The sequence below is a fragment of the Oncorhynchus clarkii genome, chromosome 16, assembly GCF_045791955.1.
Source record: "Oncorhynchus clarkii lewisi isolate Uvic-CL-2024 chromosome 16, UVic_Ocla_1.0, whole genome shotgun sequence".
In the NCBI taxonomy this organism is placed as follows: Eukaryota; Metazoa; Chordata; class Actinopteri; order Salmoniformes; family Salmonidae; genus Oncorhynchus; species Oncorhynchus clarkii.
In genome coordinates, this window is record NC_092162.1 from 44925642 (window position 1) to 44950669 (window position 25028).

Here is a 25028-nt window from a genome sequence, read left to right on the forward strand (position 1 = left end):
GAGCATTTTGACGGGCTGCATCACCACTTGGTACCGCAACTGCAAAGCACATGACCGGAAGGCACTACAGAGGGAAGGGAAGTACTGCCAAGTGCTCCCTGCCTTCTAGGACCTCTATACAAGGCAGTGTCAGAGAAAGGCACAAAAAAAATGTCAAAGACTCCAGCCACCCAAGCCATAGACTGTTCTCTCGGCTACCTCATGGCAAGCGGTACCAGTGCACCAAGTCTGGAACCAACAGGACCATGAAAAGATTCTACCACCAAACCATAAGACTACTAAACAAGACTGCTAAATAGCTAATCAAATGGCTACCCAGATTACCTGCATTGACCCTTTGTTGCACCAACTCTCTTGCACTGACTCTATGCACACACACTGGACTCTACCCACACACTCACACATACAGTACTTACACTGACATCCCAACACACACCCACACACATAACATGCGCACACGTGCACACTGACGCCACGCACACACACACTCACACACCCACACTCACACGCCCACACTCACCACGTACGCTGCTGCTACTGTCTTATCTATCCTGTTGCCTAGTCACTTTACCCCTACCTTTATGTACATAGCTACCTCAATTACCTCTTACCCCTGCACATCGACTTGGTACTGGTACTCCCTGTATATAGCCATGTTATACATGTTACTTTTTACTTGTTATCATTATTCATTATTCACTGTGTATATTTATTCCTCGTGTCACTATTTCTTATTTGATATTTTATCTTTAACTCTGTATTGTTGGAAAAGGACCAGTAAGAAAGTATTTCACTTTTAGTCTACACCCGTCGTCTACGAAGCATGTGACAAACACAGTTGGATTTGATCCAAGCATTGACCAAGATCAAACTCGCAAATCAAACACACGGTGGCCTTTAACCCTCATTGTAGGCCAAATATATAGCAATATCAAACTGATCCTGAAACCAAAGGCAACTCTGAAAAACACTGGTGATGACTAATGGAAGACAAAGGTTCTGCAATAGTGCTATAGATTTATCACAGGTAAAAATGATTTAATTGGCTATTAAGGCATTGAGAAAGTCAGATTCTTGCAAGTAGATGTTGGGGGGGGTTGTTTCCTCACATGGTAATCTGCCATTCACTTTATTCCATAATTACACTCATGCATTTCCCAGATATAAATGTTCAAATTTGCCATGTCAAAATATTACACTTGATCTCCATCATAACCTAATGAGCACAACATAATTATTTTTTCGAAACGGTAAATAATTTCTCGTTGCTTTCACACACAATGCAAATGCTAAGCACATTGTTGAAAAACACTTAACACAACTCTATAAAAGATGCAAAACTCAGTTGAGTAAATCGTAACAAAACCACATTCGAACATTTGGTCACAGCTGATACAAATTACTCCCAGGGATGTGAACCTCTTCTGTATGTGAGCAAAACTTGTTTGCACGGTGTTACATCAGCAATCAGTCCTTATTCATGCATAAAAAAGGTCACTTCTGAGTTGCTGTTTGCAAGAACGGACCAAGTTAGAGGCCGAGGGCAAAGACAAAGGAGGGGTAGAGGGGTCTGTAAAGGAAGATAATTCAGCTCTCAGTTCAAATGAAATGTTTTAAAATAAAGCCTTTGTTTCTGGATATTCATGCTTTTGAGTGGCATTCTATTTTTATTTATTCGTATTTTGTATTTTTTTTTTAAATTATCTATTTTTTTGAATTTTGTAAAAATGTTTGAGTGACCTTCTTTCTGCATTCATCGTCTTTGGTAAAATCATTTTGGGAAAAAAAAGAATACAGCCTATGCTGTGATAATATGTTTTGTTGTCTTTTATAATTATAGTATCAACAAATGGCAGGGTTAACCCTGTTAGACAATATTGATAGTTGTAGATAGTATTTATTGGGCCATTGTGCAACGATTGATTGAAATAACTTTTCATTAGATAAGAGGTTGTATGTTTTGATGGAGGTAGTTGATTTCGCGTCATGTATTTCATGTTTTGAAAGCCTTAATGCATTTTTGCAAATTAAATGTGTCATTTTGGCCAACATGTTTCAGTTTTGGGCTGCGTGGTAATTATTTTGAAAAAGTGAAATCTGTTTAGACAAATGTGCTCAAGCAAGAAACTGTAATCTTGAAATTAATTAAAAAGCTTTTTTGTTTATTATCTTTGAGTGTGTTTATTTATTTTGTGTATCCTTATAACCTCCTACAGTCTATAAATCTCAATGTGTGTGAGTATCCTTGTTTACGTGTGTTATTGTGTGTGTGTGTGTGTGTGTGTGTGTGTCTGACTAGCTGTAGAACAAAATAGGTCACCCTTAAAACAAAAAGCTTGCAGTCAACATCGCAACCGTCTGCCGAATTTTCATTGGTGGGCTTGTCTCCATAGTAACAGGTTAACCTTGAGGCAGTAGTCACATGGGCAGGCGGGGTCTTGTGCTGTCTTGGAGAATACAGCATGACATCCATGATCACAGTCACCCACTCTGTAAGGGATATCACAGAGAAAAAGAGATTCCCCCAAAACAGTGTTCTCTCATGACTAAATGTAGGCTATGCTTGTCAATCATAGAGGCAGAGATAAAATACATTCAACACTTATACATGTGTGTATACTATGTCAGGTAAAAATGAATACAATAAACGTAATGTATAAATGGGTGTCACATCCCTTAAAAAACGGGGTAAGAAAAATACAAAGATATCTAATATTTGGTATTTAGCATTGGGCATCAGGACATGTCACGATCTCTTTGTTCAGGTGAAGATCATCCTCAACAAATTTCTAGTGACTGTTTTCGATCATCTCCATCATGGGTGGAGAGGATTCAATACCATTTCCACTCACTACCTTTCAAATTTCAAAACGTTTTCAAATACTTGAAAATAATGGTCAATTTCCCTGCACATGATTTGTCAATTCACTCAATGAAATGAGTTGAATGAAATGCACCAATTACAGGCCTTCATATGGTTTCTAGTGTACTTTGAGTATCTGGGAGCACACACAACATGGCAACACAGCAACTATAATTGAACAATGCTCCCCCCTACAGGCTAGAAAGCTTCTCTACCTAATAAAACATAGATAAACTTTCAATAATGTTATATTTAATATACAATTGCCAAATATCATCTGATAAAAAAAAACAAATAGCTAGGTAATTTCAAAATAGTGTCTTGAGAGGGGATGAAACTGATTCAGTTTCATGTAGCACCATATACATTATAAACATTAGCTTGCTTGAGCAGTCCAGAACTGAAACATCCAACCATATAAATAGAATAATGACCCATTAACATCTAATATAAACCATACACAAATGTCTTGTTGTACATACATTTGAGTATTGACTCGTTTATTGAGACCCTTTGTTGGGTCCATCTACTGTATAGCAGCTGAATGGAATGTGACTGGTGTGGCCAGGAAGTCCTGCCCTGAACTAGCCTTGTTAAACCAGCCTGATCGAGCAAGCACACAGTCTGGTTTCACAAGGCTAGCCTTTAACCTTGTGTTTCACAGAATCAAGTTCATTGTTTGTTGTTTCGGTCACTCCTGTTCCTCACCGTCACTCCAGCCTGATGTTCTACCATCTCTCCCAAAGTAGCGGTCCCCAAAGTCCCCTGTATCAACAGAACACACAGATACACAGTTTGAGTTGTATGACACAGAGTTAACTTACATCACACGGAGTACAGAATACATTCAATGACTTCCACCACTGTCCATGACGCATAACCGGAGTGCTACAGCAGAGCCAAACCCACCAATCCCAGGAATGACTTGGAGGAAGTCATCAACACCCTTGTCCACAGCGGTGGTGATGATTTTGACCTTGGGGAAGGCATAGGCCACCCAGTGCACCCCCAACCCTGCCCTCAGCAGAGAGGCCAGCGCTATCTTCTCCTCCTGCACCTTGTGGTCCTGCACAGATACATCACAACACTCATTTAACACAACACACAATCAATGCTATGCCAACTTTTTAAAACCCAGCCATTTAGTATGGTGGGTAATGGGGGTTACTTTCATAGAAACAGAACTACTAATTATAATTCTATGGTTACTATAATGATTAATCATGAAGTTGGGGGGCTATCAGTTATTATGGGATAGGGATGTCAATTGCTACTTTACCAATAGGGCCCTCACAGCCATCCTGGCTGCAGCGCTTGAAGACACAGTGCTGTCCATTAGAATGACATGGTCCTCATTGATGTCTTTGGGCAGACGCAGGTAATGCAGCTGGAAAGGGATGGGCAGAGAGAGGAGGAAGGAGAAACAGGGTTACCACGGAGATACGATCAGGAGGTGGAGGAGGCAGATCTGGTTACTAAGGAGACACCCAGTGAGGTGGATATAAGTGTGACTGTTCTAAACAAGGCCACTTCTCTCTTCAGCTAATAAAGATCTATTCTATTCTGTTACATTCTAAAGTACCTCTGGTTCTCCTGAGTCCAGGTTGGTCTGGATGAGGATCTTGCCGATGCGGACATCCTTGCACACTGCCCTCAGGGAAGGCTATGGTTTCCCCTGCCCGCAGGATGGACACTCCTGTGATCTGGAGAAAGGAGAATCCAGCTTCAGCATGGTTACAAACACAAACTCTGCACTATTAGAAAGGAACACCAAACACACACAGTGGAGCAAAATAGGAGTACTACCAAGACCCATAGACTGTGATCTGACCTGATGATGGTGTGCAGGCCTTTGACCTGGGGCATACTTTACAACACTCTGAGGGTCTGGGGGGGGGGGTGCTGGGCCGAGGACAGGACTGCCCTGGACGAAACAACACAAAGGAGAATAAATTTGAATAGGTGACAATGACAAGAGACTGTTCTGCTCTCCCACTAGTTCTTCAGTAGAAGTCAACCATGTAGTCACACTGAGACACCTGGTGGGGGTATTGTGAATAACACCAGGAAGAGAGGCGTGGAACGAGGGAGGAGCTGTAGGAGATGTGTAAGCCTACCTGACACTGAGCTCGTGCTGCACAAAGAGAGAGGGAAAGAGATAGAGAGCGAGAGCTAGAGAGGGAATGTAGTAAAGGGTGAAAGAAACAGAAAGAAAGAGAGAAAGAGGCAAAGAGATGTCAGCCACTCATCCCTTCACCATGCCTCTATAGACACTTCAGCATTCTGCCACAGTGTGGCGCCCTCTTCTCATGCACAGTGTTCTGTGGCTCACTCACCTCCTCCATCTGCTTGTGAACATGTTGGATTATCAGGTAAATGGCCACCGTGTTACCACCACCTGGCAGAGGTACACATTCAACATATTTTCACTTGGAAACAACATATTTTCACTTGGAAACAACATATTTTCACTTTGGAAACAACATATTTTCACTTGGTCAGAAACATTTCGCTAGCTCATATGGCTACCTCATAATTAACATGATAAAATATCTGCACAGAAAATTTGCTATGAAATAATAGCATATCTGCAGGATATATATGCCGTCATATGGGTATTAGCTCCTAATGGCTAACAAATATTAGATAAAGACCGGAAGATACCAAGATATTGCACTTTTGACATTTCGAATGGTTAGTGCTAAATCACTCACCTCGTGGCACAACGATGTCTGCCAGCTGAATGTGGGGTTCGATGTACCGCTCAAACGCAGGCTTTACAAACTTGTTGTACTGCTTGATGACCTCCTCGATGTCCCGCCCGCGCTCTGTGATGTCCCTGCGCAGCCGACGTACCAGCCGGATGTCTGAGTCAGTGTCCACAATGCTCTTCATGTCTCGGAGCTGGAGACAGACAGAGCAACAACAGAGCACTATGTTCCTGTACGTTGCAGTCACAGAGGACTCGACTGATTCAGTAAAGAGATCAGAAACCCTAAACATGTGATGATCATACAGCCTTACTTCCAAAAGCTCTTTGTCTGCAAAAGACATGATCCCCTCAAAGATGACCACACTGGCACCATACACAGTTTTCTAAGGAGGGGAGAGACAGAGACAACAGAAATGCTCAGAACTGCAACAGCTGCCCGTTTCCTCTATCCAATAATGTTTACGGTGGATAACTATATCAAGAGAATCTACAGTTTTCACTTGGTACATGGCCTCTCATCAGTTCTACACTCACCCAGTCTTTCTGTCTGCCATGTGTAGTGAAGTCATACACAGGGATCATGGTGGCCACCAGCAGCTCAAAGTCAAACGCCCCTGGGTGGTCAAAGTTATAGTCGTTACTGACTGGCTACCAGGGTCTGTTCCTCAAGGGTCAGAACCTAGGGGGTACAGGAGAACAAACTTCAGGGATGGATGGACACAGAAACACAATGTGTACGTGTGTGCACGTGCGTGTGCGTGCATTCGTGCGTGCATGTTGAGTCCAAGGGACAGGATGCGTGTTGTTCCCTGCTGGTCTATAAATAGACATGGAGGGAGGGATGGGATTACCCAGGCTGTAGACAGTCTCTTCCCCATGACAGTCTCTTCCCCACATTATTAAGAGTGAGGGATTGTGGGTAGGCTCATTCATACAGTATTACAAGGGTGACATGTCTGTCAATAAGGCTCCAGGCTGTTGTGAAGAAAATACAGTAGCATCTCTGAAAGGCTAAAGCCCAAGCAAGCCAAATGAATGACAGACTCTCACCTTGTAGAAGGAGTCCATGGACAACAGCACTACCCAGGGGACATCCAGAGCCTCAATGATCTTATTGGCCACCGTGGTCTTCCCTGAGGCACTGCCCCCACACAACCCTGCACAGACAAACACACATGTATTTTTGAGTACAACAACCTGTCAACAATAAGGAAAGACCATTACGCCACCACATATAACAGCAAAAACACCTGAGTAACACTTCACACACTGACAATAAAATAAGGCATACACCCATGAATGTTGTGCCGATGACGAAGGCCTCTTTGGACTCTGCACCATGCTCATCGTACCAGGGGGGTCTGCCTGCTGTGTAGATGGTGTGTGTGCAGGTGCGGAGCAGGGGCGGCTCTGTCTTAGTCTGGGATGTGCTCTTCCTGCATACGGCGGTGATAGGGGGGCCAGGCAGGAGCCGGTCCAATGAGTCTTCCCCACTACCACTGTAACACAACAATCATCATATAATCAATAATTTACTGCAGTGGGCTAAATCTGGGTCACACAGAGTGTTTATTGGTAGTCTTAACCAAATGTTCTTTGAAACAAAAGTATACACCTCACACACGACTATTAGTTTGTCAGATATAGTTGAAATGTATTACATTTTGAGTTTGCATCCCAATATGACACATTATATACATCACAGAAGATTGAAAAATAACAAAAACGTTTGACGTAGAAACACTGGATTTTCTGTGTAAAATAAATAATTCCACCCATGAGGCCACTAGAGGGCGATTTGGTCATTTGATTGCAGGAAAGGGTTTGAAGCTGTTATTTACAAAGAGCTATAGGTAGAATTGCAGTACAAATAACAGAAAAATGAAGGATGTTTTAAACGTTCTCATTTTATTCAAATCTGAGAGAGGGCAGGGAGGGTCATATCCTTTTACAGTCAATGCTGGAGTGTTATAACAGGACTATAATGGTCCTTATTGTCACAGATAGGTTTATACCAACACCCTCACACACCCTTGTTTATTATCCAGCTAAATTGAATGTCAAAAAACAGCCTAACGGTTACATCAAACTCTGAATCCACATTTAGTACTGTTCAAGCTCCACTAAAGCACCAACATAAAACATCTTGGTTAGTTTCAAAACATATATTTTTGGTAGATAGATCCTCCATTTCCCTGCACCTCTCATCATCAGCATGTCTCAAACTGACATGGGATGGGACAACACCCTCAACACACACACAGGCAAAATTAATTCCACAGCCCGGTCTGTGGTTGCTCAGTGTTCAAACACAGACAGATAGCATACAATCCAATAAGCATGGACAACACTGAGTAAACAGACACACTTACCTTCGGGCCCTCGTGGACCAGCAGCCTGAGATTCTGGCGCCAGTGTACCCAGGCAGAGTCATATTTGCCTTGGACAGGGGCGGCTGGCTGTCAGACAGCTCAGGCCCAACCGGTACAGTACTCACACAGTAGAGCACACACAGGCTAACCCTTGCGGAGGCAGCAAGCGTAGTTAAAGTGAACCCCCACAGAAACACAGGTCCAATCCACCTGACACACTGGATTGGTAAGATAGTCAGTTTTACGAGAGTATGTTTGGCAGCATTGAGTGAAGGATGCTTTGTTGCAAAATAGGAATTTGATTCTAGATTTAATTTTGGATTGGAGATGCTTAATATGAGTCTGGAAGGAGAGTTTACAGTCTAACCAGACACCTAGGTATTTGTAGTAGTCCACATATCAGAACCGTCCAGAGTAGTGATGCTAGGCGGGCGGGCAGCGATCGGTTGAAGAGCATGCATTTAGTTTTACTTGCATTTAAGAGCAGTTGGAGGCCACAGAAGGAGAGTTGTATGGCATTGAAGCTCGTCTGGAGGTTAGTTAACACAGTGTCCAAAGAACAGCCAGAAGTATACAGAATGGTGTCGTCTGCGTAGAGGTGGATCAGAGAATCACCAGCAGCAAGAGCGACATCATTGATGTATACAGAGAAGAGAGACAGCCCGAGAATTGAACCCCGTGGCACCCCCATAGAGACTGCCAGAGGTCCGGACAACAGGCCCTCCGATTTTACACACTGAACTCTGTCTGAGAAGTAGTTGGTGAACCAGGCGAGGCAGTCATTTGAGAAACCAAGGCTGTTGAGTCTGCCGGTAAGAATGTGGTGATTGACAGAGTCGAAAGCCTTGGCCAGGTCGATGAAGACGGCTGCACAGTATGGTCTTTTGTCGATGGCAATTATGATATCGTTTAGGACCTTGAGCGTGGCTGAGGTGCACCCATGACCAGCTCGGAAACCTGATTGCATAGCGGAGAAGGTACAGTGGGATTTGAAATGGTCGGTGATGTGTTTGTTAACTTGGTTTTCGAAGACCTTGGAAAGGCAGGGCAGGATAGATATACTGTAGGTCTGTAACAGTTTGGGTCTAGAGTGTCTCCCCCTTTGAAGAGGGGGATGACCGCGGTAGCTTTCCAATCTATGGGGATCTCAGACGATATAAAAGAGAGGTTGAACAGGCTAGTAATATTGGTTGCAACAATTGCAGCGGATAATTTGAAAGAGAGAGAGGGTCCAGATTGTCTTGCCCAGCTGATTTGTAAAGGTCCAGATTTTGCAGCTCTTTCAGAACATCAGCTCTCTGGATTTGGGTGATGTAACATCAATAGGTTTAGTTTACTACATTATATAAAAATTTTCCCTATAGCCATCATGAGGTTGACTCAACCTAGCCTTTGAATTAAAGTTTACAATGTAGGTGCACAGGTCGAGAAAACATTTTGAGTAATCAAGGTGACAGACAGCCACACATTCAATACCGCCTTGCACACTCTTGCTTGCATCTAGCTGATGGGTTATCATTAGTCCAACAGTTGCAAACAAACATTTCTATTGGACAAATTCAGGTATGTTTATCCTCATTTAGTTCATTTTTGCTTCAGTTTACGAAACGTCTTTTTAACAGAATCGGCGGAATGAATACACTCCGGATCACATGCAAACACAGTTCACCATATTTTATTTAACCTTTATTTAACTAGGCAAGTCAGTTAAGAACAAATTCTTATTTACATTGACAGCCTTCCCCGGCCAAACCCAGATGATGCTTGGCCAATTGAGCGATTCCCTATAGGACTCCAAATCACGGCTGGATGTGATACAGTCTGGACAGCAGCCACATACCAACAGCATGATAATATTGCTCGTTGGAAAGTTTTTTTTCGCCTGGTCACAGACAGCTGATGTGTTGTGCACTGAAGTCCACAAGCAAAGGGAAAGATGAGGGGAGGAGAGCATGTAGATGCGAGAAGGAATTATACAAGCCAAACCTTTATATCATATCAACTAACCGCTCACACAACCTACATCATAGTGATCATATTAGCTAACATCATAGCCAACAGTAAATCCGCTACAATCATGCAGTACAGTGTACAGTCAGAAAGCATTTTCACCGGCGGTCCCCGGTGGCAATAAATTAATAAAACCAAAAGCCTTGACTTGGAAGGGTTCCAGAGTTAGCTAGCTGGCTATGGCTATCCAACATAGCATCCCTTTCTTTTTGAGCCAGGTGTTCGGGAAGGCTAAACAATATTCTCTAAGTGAAAAACCCCCACTGAAATATAGCTCTCTTGCTTCTCCTTAATTTTTAAAGACATGTATTTGTTCTAAACTGTTCTTTTGTCTTTATCTTGGAGTTAACTGCTTACATTTTATGCACTGCAGTGCTTGCTAGCTGTAGCTTTCAGTACTAGATTTATTATCTGATCGTTTGATTAGGTGGACAACATGTCAGTTCATACTGCAAGAGCTCTGATAGGTTGGAGGACATCCTCTGGAAGTTGTCATAGTTACTGTGCAAGTCTATGGAAGGGGGTGAGAACCATGAGCCTCCTAGGTTTTTTTATTGAAGTCAATGTACCTGGAGGAGGATGGAAACTAGCTGTCCTCTGGCTACACCATGGTGCTACCCTACAGAGTGCTATTGAGGCTACTGTAGAACACTGCAAAACAGTGTTTTAATTATTTGGTGACGTGAATAGATTTAGTATAGTTTTATCTAAAAGGGTTAACTTTAATGTTTCACTATTTGTATTTATGAAATTCACTGATGATGGATGGTCCCCCCCTTCCTCCTCTGAGGAACCACCACTGGCATTCAGTAGGAATACTATCTTAGATGTGGATAGTAGAACGAATTGCAAAAATCGCTGAAGTTGGAGACTTTTATCTCCCTCACCAACTTCAAACATCTGCTATCTGAGCAGCTAACCGATCGCTGCAGCTGTACATAGTCTATTGGTAAATAGCCCACCCATTTTCACCTACCTCATCCCCATACTGTTTTTATTTATTTATTTTTCTGCTCTTTTGCACACCAATATCTCTACCTGTACATAACCATCTGATCATTTATCACTCCAGTGTTAATCTGCATAATTGTAATTATTTGCCTACCTTCTCATGCCTTTTGCACACAATGTATATATAGACTCCCCTTTTTTCTACTGTGTTATCGACTTGTTAATTGTTTACTCCATGTGTAACTCTGTGTTGTCTGTTCACACTGCTATGCCTTATCTTGGCCAGGTCGCAGTTGCAAATGAGAACTTGTTCTCAACTAGCCTACCTGGTTAAATAAAGGTGAAATAAAAAATAAATAAATAAATAGTGGGTAATGTAGTTTATCTCCAGTCAGATGATACACAAAAACAATGTAAACCAATGTAAAATACATTTTATTTGTCAGAAATAATGAGCCTTTACCCAAAAATGCATCTCACAAAAATATTTTCAAATAAACCCATTTGAAAATCCAGATTAGAGTGTATTCACAATTAAACACTGAATCTATAGGATACTTCTAAAGAAAAAGTGAGACAAAAAGGAATCATTCACAACCTTGCAACTGTTAGGGTAAAACATAGAATAGCATACAAATGGCTACAAGACACAACCAATATTGACAAAGTCTATAATCATGATTATAGTCTTCAGTCCAGACAGATTTGGTTGATGGAAAACAGATACTCAACTTTGTAAACTTGGGGCTGTGCTCTATTGATTGTCCCATCCAAGTTTGATGCTGCATGTGATCATCCCATGTGTCCTCTTTAAAGTTCATGGTTTCCATGTGATTCATATGAATTCTGACCGTCTCCCTGCATGCACACTGTTGAATACATTTTTCCAGTGTTCAGTGTAAACAGCCCAGTTAGGAAAATAATATCCATGTTACGACAGGTTCCCAAAAGAGCCACCTAGGAAAATAAAATATGAGGGGGAAAAAACAGTAACTATTAGAATGGCATCCAAACTTAACCAGTCATCTTACACATAATCACGATACAAAAAAACAACTCAGTATTCACCTCTGCTAAGGAGCTGCAAATTACGTTCCTCCTCTTGCACCTGCAGTTGAAGCACCTGATGTAGGAGCTCCTGCCTCAGCGTCTCCTGCACCAAGCCCATCCTCTCCAACTTATCTCCATTCAGACGCAACAGAGCACGGCCTGACAGGGAGCAGAGAGAGGAGGCTGCCATTAAAAGCTTAGCAATTCACTCAACCATACCCACTGTATTGTGTATTTTACTCACATTTTAATATTATTATGAATTATGTTTTTTGTGCTCGTGCAGTAGTTGATACCTGTGATGGCATGAAGGGTAAATCCCAGCAACCCTATTGATTCAACTGACACTACTCGGCCAGCCACTCACGTTAACTGCATTCCACTCTCATTTTAGGACTGGAAATGCTGATTTGTGCTAGTGCCATTTTCCCTGGTTGATACCTGTGATGGCGTGATGAGAGAAGGCCTCTACGTAGGTCAGGTAGTTGTGAGGACAGTGTTTCTTCAACCATCGGCAGACGTCCTGCTGAGTCCACAACACCACAGGTCGGATCAGACTGGGCTGGGTGGGGCTGGTGTGGTAGATTCCATAGGAGTCACCTGAACGATGCTGGAAACATGAGCACGCACACAGAGAACGTTTCTGTAATGGACCGCTACTGCTTGTACGTACAGTGTTTTAACCTTGAGTACCCCAAGGGATGACCACTCCAGTCAGACGTAAGCACATCCATCAAGGAATCTGTTCAGACACCCAGAGGTCCTTCCTTAAATGTTAATTCTGTTACCCTAACCCTAACCAGGGACCACTTTCATGATGTTAGCCACACAGATATGATGCATGTCAATGCAGTTGCCAAGAATATAGTGATGTGAGTGACTTTCCTTTATTTATGGTCACATACTACTTTCTCTGCAACCACTGCACTTCTGACAAAAGCACACACACTAAACCCATTACTAACAAGGACTATCATATAAAAAGGTCCCCCTGCAGATCAAAGCATACATACATATGAAGCCCGAAGATCAGGGAGCATAGTTTTGTGAGGAATAAGCATCAGACCAGGGTGCATGTGGGTCAGTCGTATCCAAAGACCAAATTCATTCCTTTGGAATCTGAGCAGGATGTGGGTGACTAATCAAATGAAGCCTTTGATCATTCATTCACTTTAAAAAAAATAATGAATGCAGTGTTCCCTCTGCTCTGATCTTCTTCTCCAGAGTAGAGCAGCCCCGCGTAAAGTTCAAAAGGTTGGAACGCAACATGCTAGTGCTAGCCCCCCCCCCCCTTACCCTCCCTGCATTTTTTAGCACAGACATTCATGATACAAAATTCTGTAACATATTGCAGTGATCGTGAAAGACACAAAGAGTGAAGCCTATGCATGCATACATGCAAGGGGATTGAAAAAACGGTTGCAAAAAAACTATGTACCTCTGTCATCAACCCAAATTTGTAGGGTACTCGGAAACCCTAATGTATAGGTGAGACATTTTTCATTAATTGGTCAACAACCAGGCATGTCAAAATTACAATAGCAGGATTTAAAAGTACATTTAGAACACAAAAGGTGCACTGTGCTGTAATACCACATGAAGGAGATACCATAATATATCAGATACCATTAATTGAAATAGCTAGACATGCTTTGTTAGAAAACATATCCGTAAAAGCACATACTGTAAGGTTCACTACAGCCATTATATTTCATACAGTATATTTAAACAATAAGGGGGTGTGGCATATGGCCAATATACCACGGCTAAGGACTGTTCTTAGGCACAACGCATTGCAGAGTGCCTGGATACAGCCCTTAGCCGTGGTATATTGGCCATTTACCACAAACACCTGAGGTGCCGTATTGCTATTATAAACTGGTTAGTAAAGTAATTAGAGCAGTAAAAGTAAATGTTTTGTCATACCCATGGTATACGGTCTCATATACCACGGCTGTCAGCCAATCAGAATTCAGGGCTGGAACCACCCAGTTTATCATGCCCCTTTAAGCTCTTAGTCCACAGACAAGTGCTGGAGCTTCTGCACATAGGAAGGCCAGCAGTTCTATTTAAATCCATTCTAAAATGCTGGACCGGCTGAGTGCCTCATAGCCCTCTGGGTTAACAGCATCTTCCATTCTCCACAAACAAAGTGCTGCTCATGTTGGAACAATGGATGGTCACCAGATAGTGCATTGCATTTGTCAGATTATTTTTTAAATATTTTTTCTTTGTGAAGAGAGAAGCCTTTATGTTGGCATACGACAGAAGGCTAGAGAGGAGCCTTTATGTTGGCATACGACAGAAGGCTAGAGAGGAGCTTACATACTGTACACATCAATTAATAATGGAAAACAAAGGCTTTCTTAGACTGATCTGAGATGAATGAAAACCTAGGAAGCTCTTTCCTTTTCTTATTTGCATGTGCATCTAGAATAGGCCTACAATGATGAGAGATGGGGTGGATGACGAGAAGCAGATAAAGCACAAAAAGACATCCATTATCATCATGGCTGAAAAGCAATACAGAAATGGGGTAACATGGATTTTCCTACACCCCCAATAGCATCTGCTAAATATGTGTATGCAAACAATACAATTTGATTTTGCATCTGATCTGTGATCATGATATGATATGCAGAAAATCACAGAGATCCAGAGAAGTTGAGGTACTCTACCTGATAGCTCTCTGTCCCAGGCTGTTGGAGCAGCTTCACTGTCCGGCCCCCTGCTGTTTTCTGACCACGCCCGTCATGCCAGGTGAGGTTCCCTCCCGTCTGTCGACTCAGGTGCTTGAAGTCCTCAGGCAGTGCCCTATACTCCACAGCAGGCCGGCAGAAACTGAAACTGGAGGCTGCTAGAAGATAAGAAGCGAGAGAGAAATGAGAAATGAGTGAACAGTGCTAGTAGCCAATACACAAGCTCGTGGTTCTTACTTGAAACACCCTCAAAGTCTGTAATTTGCCCTAAAAAGGCATGTGAGATCTGGAAAAATATCCTTGGGTTGGGAGTAACTGATTACACGAAGAAGAAAAAAAACGAAATCAGTTACGTTACCAGCAAAAATCGAATGCCTTTTAAGAGTAAGTAATCCAAAAGTAACCAGATTACATTACTGTGTTTGGGTAATCCAAAAGTTACGTTAATGATTACAATTTTGGACAGGTAACTAGTAACAGATTACATTTAGAAAGTAACCTACCCAACCCTGTGTGTACCAAAGGACTAAAATGTGTGCCTACTCATTGAGAGATGATCTCAAACATCATTACTAGGTGTTTTTCCAGGCAGCCCAGGCGCGTGTTATAATAGCGGAGCCAGTAAACTGAGTCGTTACAAGCTGTTGTTCAAAGGGATTTCAACTTTCACCCAGATAGCTCCCAGGGAATTATGGGAACGTCATATGGACTACTGTATATAAATCATATAGGATGTATATACGACAGATGTGCCATTCGCTCATCATTATGCTAAGTTACTGGCAGACACACACCCTATCCCACTCTGCAGGCAGCAGGTGTCTCTTCAGTACCATAATGAAGGGAAAGGTGCTAGCTAGAGTAAACACACCATTACTGAAACCGAACCTGGCAACCAGCCACAGGTCATTACTGATTCTGTGCCAGATTGGGTTGATTTTCTGGCTGTGTTGGAGGCAATGTTTTGAGCAGAGTGTGTGTCAGAGTGTGCGCATGTGTGAGTGCATGTGTGTGATGCTCATTAAAATGTCTCCTCTCTAAATGACACAGAAGGTTTAATTGAAATGAGGACAGAATAAGAGACAGAGGAGATGAAAGGGTGAGTTTTTGGCTCTCTTGCTTGTACCCCTCCTCTGCATCATTCAGCATCCCCCTTATCACAGACCCCCAACAGAGCCGGGCTCTGCAAAGGCAGCTCTTGTTATCAACCCAAGCCATTCCAATGTCACTGGTGAAGAACATTGCCATAATGAACACAACCCTTTTATATCAAACCTCTTCAGCATGGAGCATGTGTGTGTCTTCATAAGACACTTAGTCACTTTAATAATAGGCCTACACATACACTATATATACAAAGGTATGTGGACATCCCTTCAAATGAGTGGGTTCAGTGATTTCATCCACACCAGTTGCTGACAGGTGAATAAAATCGAGCACACAGCCATGCAATCTCCATAGACAAACATTGGCAGTAGCATGGCCTTACTGGAGAGCTCAATGACTTTAAACATGGTACCGTTATAGGATGCCACCTTTCCAACAAGTCAGTTCAAATGTCTGCCCCGCTAGATCTGCCCTGGTCAACTGTAAAGTGGTAAGCCATACAAGCTCACAGAACACAAGCTCACAAAATCATCTGTCCTTGGTTTCAACACTCATTACAGAGTTCCAAACTGCCTTTGGAAGCAACATCAGCACAATAACTGTTCATCGGGAGCTTCATGAAATGGGTTTCAATGACCGAGCTGCCGCACAAAAGCCTAAGATCACCATATGCAATGCCAAGCGTTGGCTGGAGTGGTGTAAACCCTGCAGCCATTGGATTCTGGAGCAGTGGAAATGCGTTCTCTGGAGTGATGAATCATTCTTCACCATCTAGCAGTCCGACGGACGAATCTGGGTTTTGGCAGACACCAGGAGAATGCTACCTGCCCCAGTGCATAATGCCAACTGTAAAGTTTGGTGGAGGAGGAATAATGGTCTGTAGCTGTTTTTCATGGTTCGGGCTAGTTCCTTAGTTCGAATTAAGGGAGATCTTAACAGTACAGCATATAATTACATTCTAGACGATTCTGTTCTTCCAACTTTGTGGCAACAGTTTGGGGAAGGCCCTTTCCTGGTTCAGCATGACAATGCCCCATGCACAAAGTGAGGTTCATACAGAAATGTTTTTTTGAGATCGGTGTGGAACAGCTTGACTGGCCTGCACAGAGCCCTGACCTCAACCCCATTGAACACATTTGGGATGAATTGGAACACAGACTGCGTGGCCAACCTCACTAATGCTCTAATGGAAGAATGTCCCCAAAGCAATGTTCCAACATCTAGTGGACATGATTTTGGAATGAGATGTTCAACGAGCAGGTGTCCACATACTTTTGGCCATGTCATGTTTTTCCACAAATAAGAAATTATGCTACTTAGAAAATGTACCCAATGTAATTCGATTTCACTTAAAGACGGCCATAAGTGATCAAAATAGGCTACTACTTGAAAGAAATGGACTGTGGTCAGTTGCCACTGTCACCCTTAAGTCGCTGTCCATTTCAGCACCACAAGGTCTGAACAGTGGTGTCTTATTCGGCTACAAAATCCCAACTGAATGCTGAAGCCTAAGTAAATAAGATGGAAAACCGGTCAGGCAAATTCAGCAAAACTTATGTACACTTGTTTAGCTTAGCCTGCACATCGAATAGCCTGTAGTTAATAGGCCTAGTTACCGACAACAACAAAAAAGGCTATTAGAGGAGAAGATGGGAGATGATATTTGAGATGTCCGCATGCAAAACTATTAGATCTCTATTACCGTCCACAGCCATGGCGTGTCTCCTTCCCTTCCCAGTGAATGCACTAGTAAAAGTATCCCATCCTCTCCGGTAACCGCTGACCGACCGGTAATCCCCGTTTGCGTTCTCCTCACCTCTCTGTTCTGCTACAGCATAGTCCTTTCCGCCAAACTTGACAGCACGGACAACCAATTATAGCCTACTTGAACAGGACTGCAGAAGCGCAAGTTAGCTCCTCTTTACAGTCGCACAGGTGCCACTGCCGGTGAACAACAATCTCGTAAATTGCCCGGTTATATGCAGTGGTGAGGTGAGAAATAACCACATGGAACAGGCTACCAACTGCCTAAATTGACACGAAGCATGACTGTAGCCTAAGTTTTTTTTAAAGTAAAAAAAAAAAATCCATAATAGGGATGCGCTCTTTAGCAACCTCTAATCAGATGGTGCTGCTCATAGTGTCCTGTCCCGGGTGACGTTATGTCCCTTTCGATGCGGAATGTCCCAATGAAGTTGGCTGACTGGTTTTGTCAGTGCGGAACTATATGCGTGTGGTTTATCTACTCGTGAGAATCAGGCGCACTGCTTTTTCTCAAGAGCCAGAACGAGCTGACTCAAAGTGCTGCCAGGAGCCCTGTAATTAGCGCAGCCAGTGGAGAGCTACTGAAAACGGGCTGATGAAAAGCCAGCCCAATAAATAAAATAGAGAACATTCAGCATAAGGAATCCCCCTGCCCAATGGAGCCAGAGCTTGTGGGCTCCCAAGATGGCATGTTCTGTGGTGGAGCCTCAGAGCTATAAAGCCCAGAGAGAGACCCAGGGGCATTTCTAGGATTTAAAAACATCCGGGGCATAGCCCAAAGCCAGTAGGGGGGCCCTGGGGAATCCTCCCCCTGCAAAAAAATAAATAATAATTTAAACAGCTAAATGCATGAATTTGGTGCATTTTGAGAACATTGAAAGACTATATATTTTTCAGGTAACTTGCACCTTCCCTCCTGGCACAGCAGACACTGCCAGTACTCAATTACACTAGCTACTGTGGTTCTCTCTACCATAGAACACTATCTACTCTGAAACGCATACACCCACAGTGTATTGCCAAAAGCCTCCATAACTTTTCACTTCCATTTTCTATGTTGAGGTCTCTTTTGTCTACCTCCTCTCTCATCCTGTCCTGGTTGTAAAAATGGTTTTAATTGTAATTACAGACCTTTTCACCTCACCCGCAAATTCTTTGTAAACCATTTTGTACTTGTTCACTGTCTGTATCTCGCGTGTTATAATTTGTGCAAATAAATAAAACAAATTAGAATCTATAGAGCAGCTTGAAGTGATACAGTCTAATGTGTGCTCAACCCACCACGGTTCTCTCTGCATCCCTTTTGTCACTTGTCTGTTGCTGTCTGCGTCTTGTCTGTTGCTGTCTCATGTTTGTTTGTTAATGTCTTCTTTGTCTATCCTCTTCTGTCATGGCCCATTTTGTTATTCTGGTATCTCTCTCCATCACGTATTCTTCTGTTCTGGTCTATGTCTTGTCTGGTGTGTCCCTCCATCATATCCTTATCTTCTGTTGCTGTCTCTGTGTCTTGTCTGGTGTCTCTCCATCATCTACTCTTCTGTTGCTGTCTCTGTCTGGTGTGTCTCTTTAGTTTTTCAATCCAAAAATGGTCAAGGGGATACTAGGGTAGCTTTAACTTGTTTTGGGCCGGTGTCTGGGCCACCTAAATCATCTTCTTCCCTACCAGTTGCCTCTGGCTGCTGCTGTTCTAAGTGTTCCACTGGTCTGCTGTTCTAAGTGTTCCACTGGCCTGCTGTTCTAAGTGTTCCACTGGCCTGCTGTTCTCATCTGTCTTCCTCCTGGGCTCATCTGCAAGGTAGAGTTACATGTCACCAGTTTGTTTTAAAGGGCGACGGCACTTCCTGACTTGGCCTCGTTTATTTCAAGCTGTAGTAACGTTCAGCGTCAGTCCACAGCGGGGCACTGTCAGAAGATACCGTATGTGATTTAGTCAGAAAAACAAATCTCTTTAGTCTGAGCTAGCTAGCAACGTGGCTAGCCAGTCGAGCTACACTATATGGGGCGGCAGGTAGCCTCGTGGTTAGAGCATTGGATTTGTAACCGACAGGTTGCAAGATTGAATCCCCGAGCTGACAAGGTAAAAATCTGTCGTTCTGCCCCTTAACATGGTAGTTAACCCCACTGTTCTTAGGCCGTCATTGAAAATAAGAATGTGTTCTTAACTGACTTGCCTAGTTAAATAAAAGGTCAAATAAATAAGTACCGTAGCTACAGAAATGAAACACATGAAATACACTCGCTGGAAATAAACACTTTTCCTAATATCATGACTTATAACATCCTTAACTTGCCCATTCACAAAATATACTGTTAAATATAAACTGGGTGGGTCGAGCCCTGAATGCTGATTGGCTGACAGACGTGGGATATTTAAGCAATATGTCTCGAGGGGGTGTGGTATGTGGCCTATATACGACGGTTAAGGGCTGGTTAAGGGCTGTTCCTATGTTAGACGCAACGCGGAGTGCTAGGACACAGCCCTTAGCCGTGGAATATTGGCGGGGGTTTGTGATAAATGGCCAATATACCATGGCTAAGGGCTGTGTCCTAGCACTCGCCCTTAACCGTCGTATATTGGCCATATATCACAAACCCCTGGGATGCCTTATTGCTATAAACTGGTTACCAACGTAATTAGAACAGTAAAAATACAAATGTTTTGTCATACCCATGGTATACGGTATGATATACCATGGCTTTCAACCAATCAGCATTCAGGGCTCGAACCAATGACCCCCCCCCCCCCCCCCCCCCCCCCGCGCTGAGCGATAACGCAAGCTCATTAGCGTTAGTCAACACTTATTCTGAGGGAGACTAGCTAGTTAGCTACCACTAACCCTGCACAAACCAGTGGCCAACTCTGCAGCTGCACTTTTACTTTCTGGCTATTCTGCCCTTTCCGCCTCATTCACTGCTGCCTGCTCAACATGAGAAACTCAGAATATCCGTATTTGCTCTGTGCTGTGCTAAACTGCAGATTGAATGACAGGCGTTTTGATGAATGATGACAATTACCACGTTTCCAGCCACAGTTTTTATGTTTTAAAGTCATACCATATAAAAAAAAAAGAAAGAAAGCTGTGATGAAAGGAAGTTTCGGAAAGGAAGTTTCGGTACAATTTTATAAATGCTGACAGATCATTTGTTCGTTCGACATGGTGGGATCTTTTTGTTTCGGTAAAATTATGCGAGAAGAGCCGGTGGAAACGCCTTTATGCGCAAATATTGATATAACAACCATCATATTGAAGTAAACTTGGAGTCACGAGATGACATGTGTGGTGCTCCCACTACGACTCCGGAAACAATGCAGTTAATTTGGCTACAGATGACAAATTATGAACTTCACTGGGTGGTGAAAGTGCACGGTGATATTGATGCCTTTCCAATAAATATCGAGGGTCTAAATTCTGGTGACATGATGATTGACTGCGGTTTGACAAATGTAAATATTATCCATAAAAATGGAATCATGTAGACTAGTCTACCCACACAGCCTACTATTGTATCTGCGAAGTGTTGGCTAGCGTGCATGTGCCAAGACCAGAGTAGGCACATTTCCCATTTAAAAGCAACAGTTTGTGACAAAACTATCTGTACAGTTGAAAATGCAATGGAAACAAATTTATTTTTTTAATGTAGTACATTGACACTTTTTTTGTTTGCACTTCGTCACGCACTGATTATCTGCAGTCCGTTTGGTGGAAACACAACAATATGTTCTTTATGCGGATTTTATAATATTGGCTTGTAAATCTAACCAATTGGATGGAAAGCTAATGCCATCTAAACGGTGCTATAGTTGTAGGGGACGTGAACGGTCCACTGCGTTATAAAATCCTGGTCAATCACAGTAGCTACCGCGTCACTTCAGGGGCTTCTTGCAATGCCTACTGCAGGGATTCCCCATTACAAAATCCCTCAAATCTAAATATTTTTTTTGGTCATATTTCAAGGTTAGGGTTAAGAAGGGTTAGCAGTGTGTTTAAGGTTTGGTTTAAAATCAGATTTGAAAGAAGATACATTTTCGAAATGGGAGGGAGTTTAACCATAATTAAGACTTTGTTGCTGTGTTAACTAGTGACAACCCTACTACTGCCTAGCGCATTACCTTACTACTTCCTAGTGCAATATATTGTATTGTTTATTTTTGTCATCAAAATGTGTCAGGAGAAACATTTGGTTTAAATACTGCATAGCATTATGTGTGGTTATGGAAACTCAAAAGGGTCGGGGCTGGACCAAAAACAACCGGGGCAGAAGCCCAAGCCCAGGCACTGTGGAAACCCAAGGCTTTCAGGAGTGGTAGCCTACTGTAAATGAGAAGTTTGACACATCAATAGGCTGCCGAGTGTCAAGACTTGAGTTAATCAGTAATTTATCCAATTGTATACAATCATTCATAGCTTGATCATGTTACACCAAAGCGTCATGTTACACCAAAGAAAATCATGTGCATTTTGTAGTCTGTACCACCCATAGGCCTATTTTCTCACAGTTGGGTATACAATCATGTCTGGTGGTTGGATCAGCTGCAGCACTTGATGGTAAATCCCAGAATACATACTGGATCAATCAGTCCCACAAACCACATGTGGGACATGCTGACCCAGTGACAACAAACAGCCAATTCCTTTAGGTCTAATTACTAGTGCATGGGCACTTCCTGGGGTGTATGCCTACCATTGTTGCTATGACAACATAACTATCTACGGAGCAGCAGAGACTTTAGGGGGCACATAGGGGCTGACATATTAGCATGGGCATATTTGGCCTCGTTAGAGGGCTAAAAGATGAAAGGGAACCCCTAGAATGAGAACATTTCTGCTGGAGGGAACATCAAAGCGCATAGAAAATTAACAATACATTTGAGGTTCCGCTGAGAAAAAGTTTTTTTTTTCCCACATGGTGTATCAGTGGAGAATTATTCATTATCCAACAATAGGTGGATTTCAAGGGCACATGGTTAAAATACCTCATCCACTAGCAAGCCATTCAGCCAATAGAGACATAGCAACACAATGAGTGTGGCCAAACTTTTTCCTCCCTAAAGAAGAAAGAATACACTGGCACTATCAAGCTGCTCTCTACGGACTTCACTGAAGGCTACAACAGGGGGCAGCCTCAAACATGGTTCTCACTGTGTATGGAAATGGAAAACACCCATTGCCACAGTACACCAGTGGTGGCACTTTAAAAAAAAAGATTTAAAAAAAGGGGAGGATGGGCTCATAGCAATGCCTGGAACTAAATAAATGTCATGGTATAAAACACATCTGGTTTTCCACGTGTTTGATACCAGGCCACTCATTATAATGAGCTGTCCTCCCCCACCAGCCTCCTCTGCTACACACACAGCAGGTCCTGCTATGAAATGGAACATTTCATGACAATGGCTTGTTCCAATTGACCAGGAGGACTGACGAGGTGTTCTGTATGTGTAGGCAGGTCTTGTGTTGACTGTGTCTACAGATGTGTGGACACTACAGAGCCACATGGTATGAGACCAGATTAACACAAACACACAACCTCTAACATGGGTGTTAAGTGTGCCACCAGCTACTGCTTCCCCATGTGGCCATCAAATGAGCTTTGGTCTTATTAACATTTGTATTAACATTTGTATCAATAGTTTATCGACATACCACAAGAATGTGTCAAATAGGCTACCTCTCCCACACACACACCACGTGAAAGACATGAAGTTCCATCTTACATAGACAATAATACTTGAACAGGTACTTTACACAACCACAACAACTGTCACTTTGGAAGTATGATGGTGCAGTAGAATCTTCAGGAAGCTGCAGAGGAAACACATTAGGTTGATGGAGGGGTGTGACCAATTACCCCTGTTTGTTCTTCCACATGGCTGTCAGTAGGCCTACTCAAAATCAAGTTCAGTCTAGTATAGACTGAAAGTAAGACCGAGACAGAATGCATAACATTTTATTAAATTGTTTGGGGAATGACCTCATCTCAGAGGGAAGATGCTCGGAGCTAGATGATGCGATGGCAGGTACCCCTACGAGAGATATGACACTGCGGATGATGATAGCGTTTGTAACCTTTAACATGTACATTTCCACGATGCACATAGAATCGGAAACCACACACACACACACACACACACACACACACCTGAAAATAACGCAACTTTGAAAAGTCTGACCAGCAGACACTTAAATGCCAGACCTAAAATAAAATCTCAACAAGACAAAGTACTGTGCAGTAGATTGTTTTTGCACAAGAAAAATCTATGGTTAAGTTGATAGCAAAAATACATGGGTTTGTGAATCTGGCAGAAGACCAACCAATATCCCAGCGATCAAAACAGTGGCAGATTCCTAGTTAAACACTGACAATGTCACACTCCTCTTAGACACACCGACTTTGGAGAAACAAACATAGACAACATAAACCTGACTTAAAATAATTCACAGGCAGGCTCTGAATGTAGATGTCTGGTGTCAATAGTAAACAGACAGAGACAGACAGAGACATGAAAGTAATGTGGACACGCACACCATCTCACATGCTCCATTCCTTCTAGTCACTGCATGGCTTCAACACTTTTCTGCTGTGTGCGGAAAAGCATGTGGCAGGTAAATTACACCTCACCCTATTCAGAAAACAGTTGTGATAATAGGTATGTGAACATTCTACATTCTGAAGTCAGAGTTACGATGGGCAGGTGAGTAGAGGAGTAGAGCCTGGAACAGCTGCTACATTGTGATGTCATTCAGTGCACTTCCTGGTGGAGTGGCCTGCTCTAGCTATTAGAATAATGGTGTGCTTGTGTTGCATTACCAGTCCAGGATCAAGCCTAGCTCCTATGTTTGAGAGTATGTCAAGTCCTGCCTATGGCACAATGAAGACTTGTTGTTGACAGATCAAATGGTGGCATAGCTAAGAGTTAAGGGATTGGAAACACGGACACATTTGTGCTCGCACACACACACACACACACACACACACACACAATTCTGTTGTTTTGTATCAGCGCGTGACAGGGAGTTCCCAGGTAAAGAAGGTGGGACCAGGCACAAACAGGATACAGGAAATGACCCTTTAAAACGAGGGCTAATCAAAAGCCTGCTCTGAAATAATGGATACAATGTTAGTCCTGTTCCTGACAGAGTGCAGGCTAACAAGGTCCAGTTGATAAATCATTTCTGGGGAGAAACTGACCACTGCAGTTTCATGTATCAACATTTAACATGGTTCTTCCATATACCGTCATTATAAATACACAAACAAATGGGATACTTTTAACCTAAATTACCACAAAGTAACATTTAGTACATGTTATACTGAACAAAAATATAAAAACGCAACATGCAACAATTTCAACAATTTTACTGAGTTACAGTTCATATAAGGAAATCAGCCAATTGGTTACCTGTGGTCTGTGGCTGTGAGGCCAGTTGGATGTACTACCAAATATGGTAGAGAAATTAACATTACATTCTCTGGCAACAGTTCTGGTGGACATTCCG

General features: G+C 42.7%; 1 protein-coding gene and 1 pseudogene across 1 annotated transcript; both read right to left on the reverse strand.

Moving 5' to 3' along the window:
- Nucleotides 1-3554: 3554 nt before the first annotated feature.
- On the reverse strand, nucleotides 3555-8915 carry LOC139367323 (uridine-cytidine kinase-like 1; annotated as a pseudogene).
- Nucleotides 8916-11800: 2885 nt separating this feature from the next.
- Nucleotides 11801-17563, reverse strand: LOC139367643 (sterile alpha motif domain-containing protein 10-like). The gene is made up of 5 exons (XM_071105913.1): nucleotides 17468-17563; nucleotides 14638-14816; nucleotides 12401-12569; nucleotides 11978-12118; nucleotides 11801-11866 (listed from the first exon to the last, which is right to left on the reverse strand). The coding sequence occupies exons 1-5, from the start codon at nucleotides 17478-17480 to the stop codon at nucleotides 11841-11843; spliced, it is 528 nt and encodes a 175-aa protein (XP_070962014.1). The 5' UTR covers nucleotides 17481-17563; the 3' UTR covers nucleotides 11801-11840.
- Between the last annotated feature and the right edge of the window lie 7465 nt (nucleotides 17564-25028).

Bases quoted from the DNA above. Each gene is read 5' to 3' on its own strand.
- LOC139367643 (XM_071105913.1), bottom strand. The intron at 12,119-12,400 runs GTATCAACCAGG...GCTCCCTGTCAG, and splicing joins CTCTCATCACGCCATCACAG to GCCGTGCTCTGTTGCGTCTG. The intron at 11,867-11,977 runs GTGAATACTGAG...TTATTTTCCTAG, and splicing joins TTTGCAGCTCCTTAGCAGAG to GTGGCTCTTTTGGGAACCTG.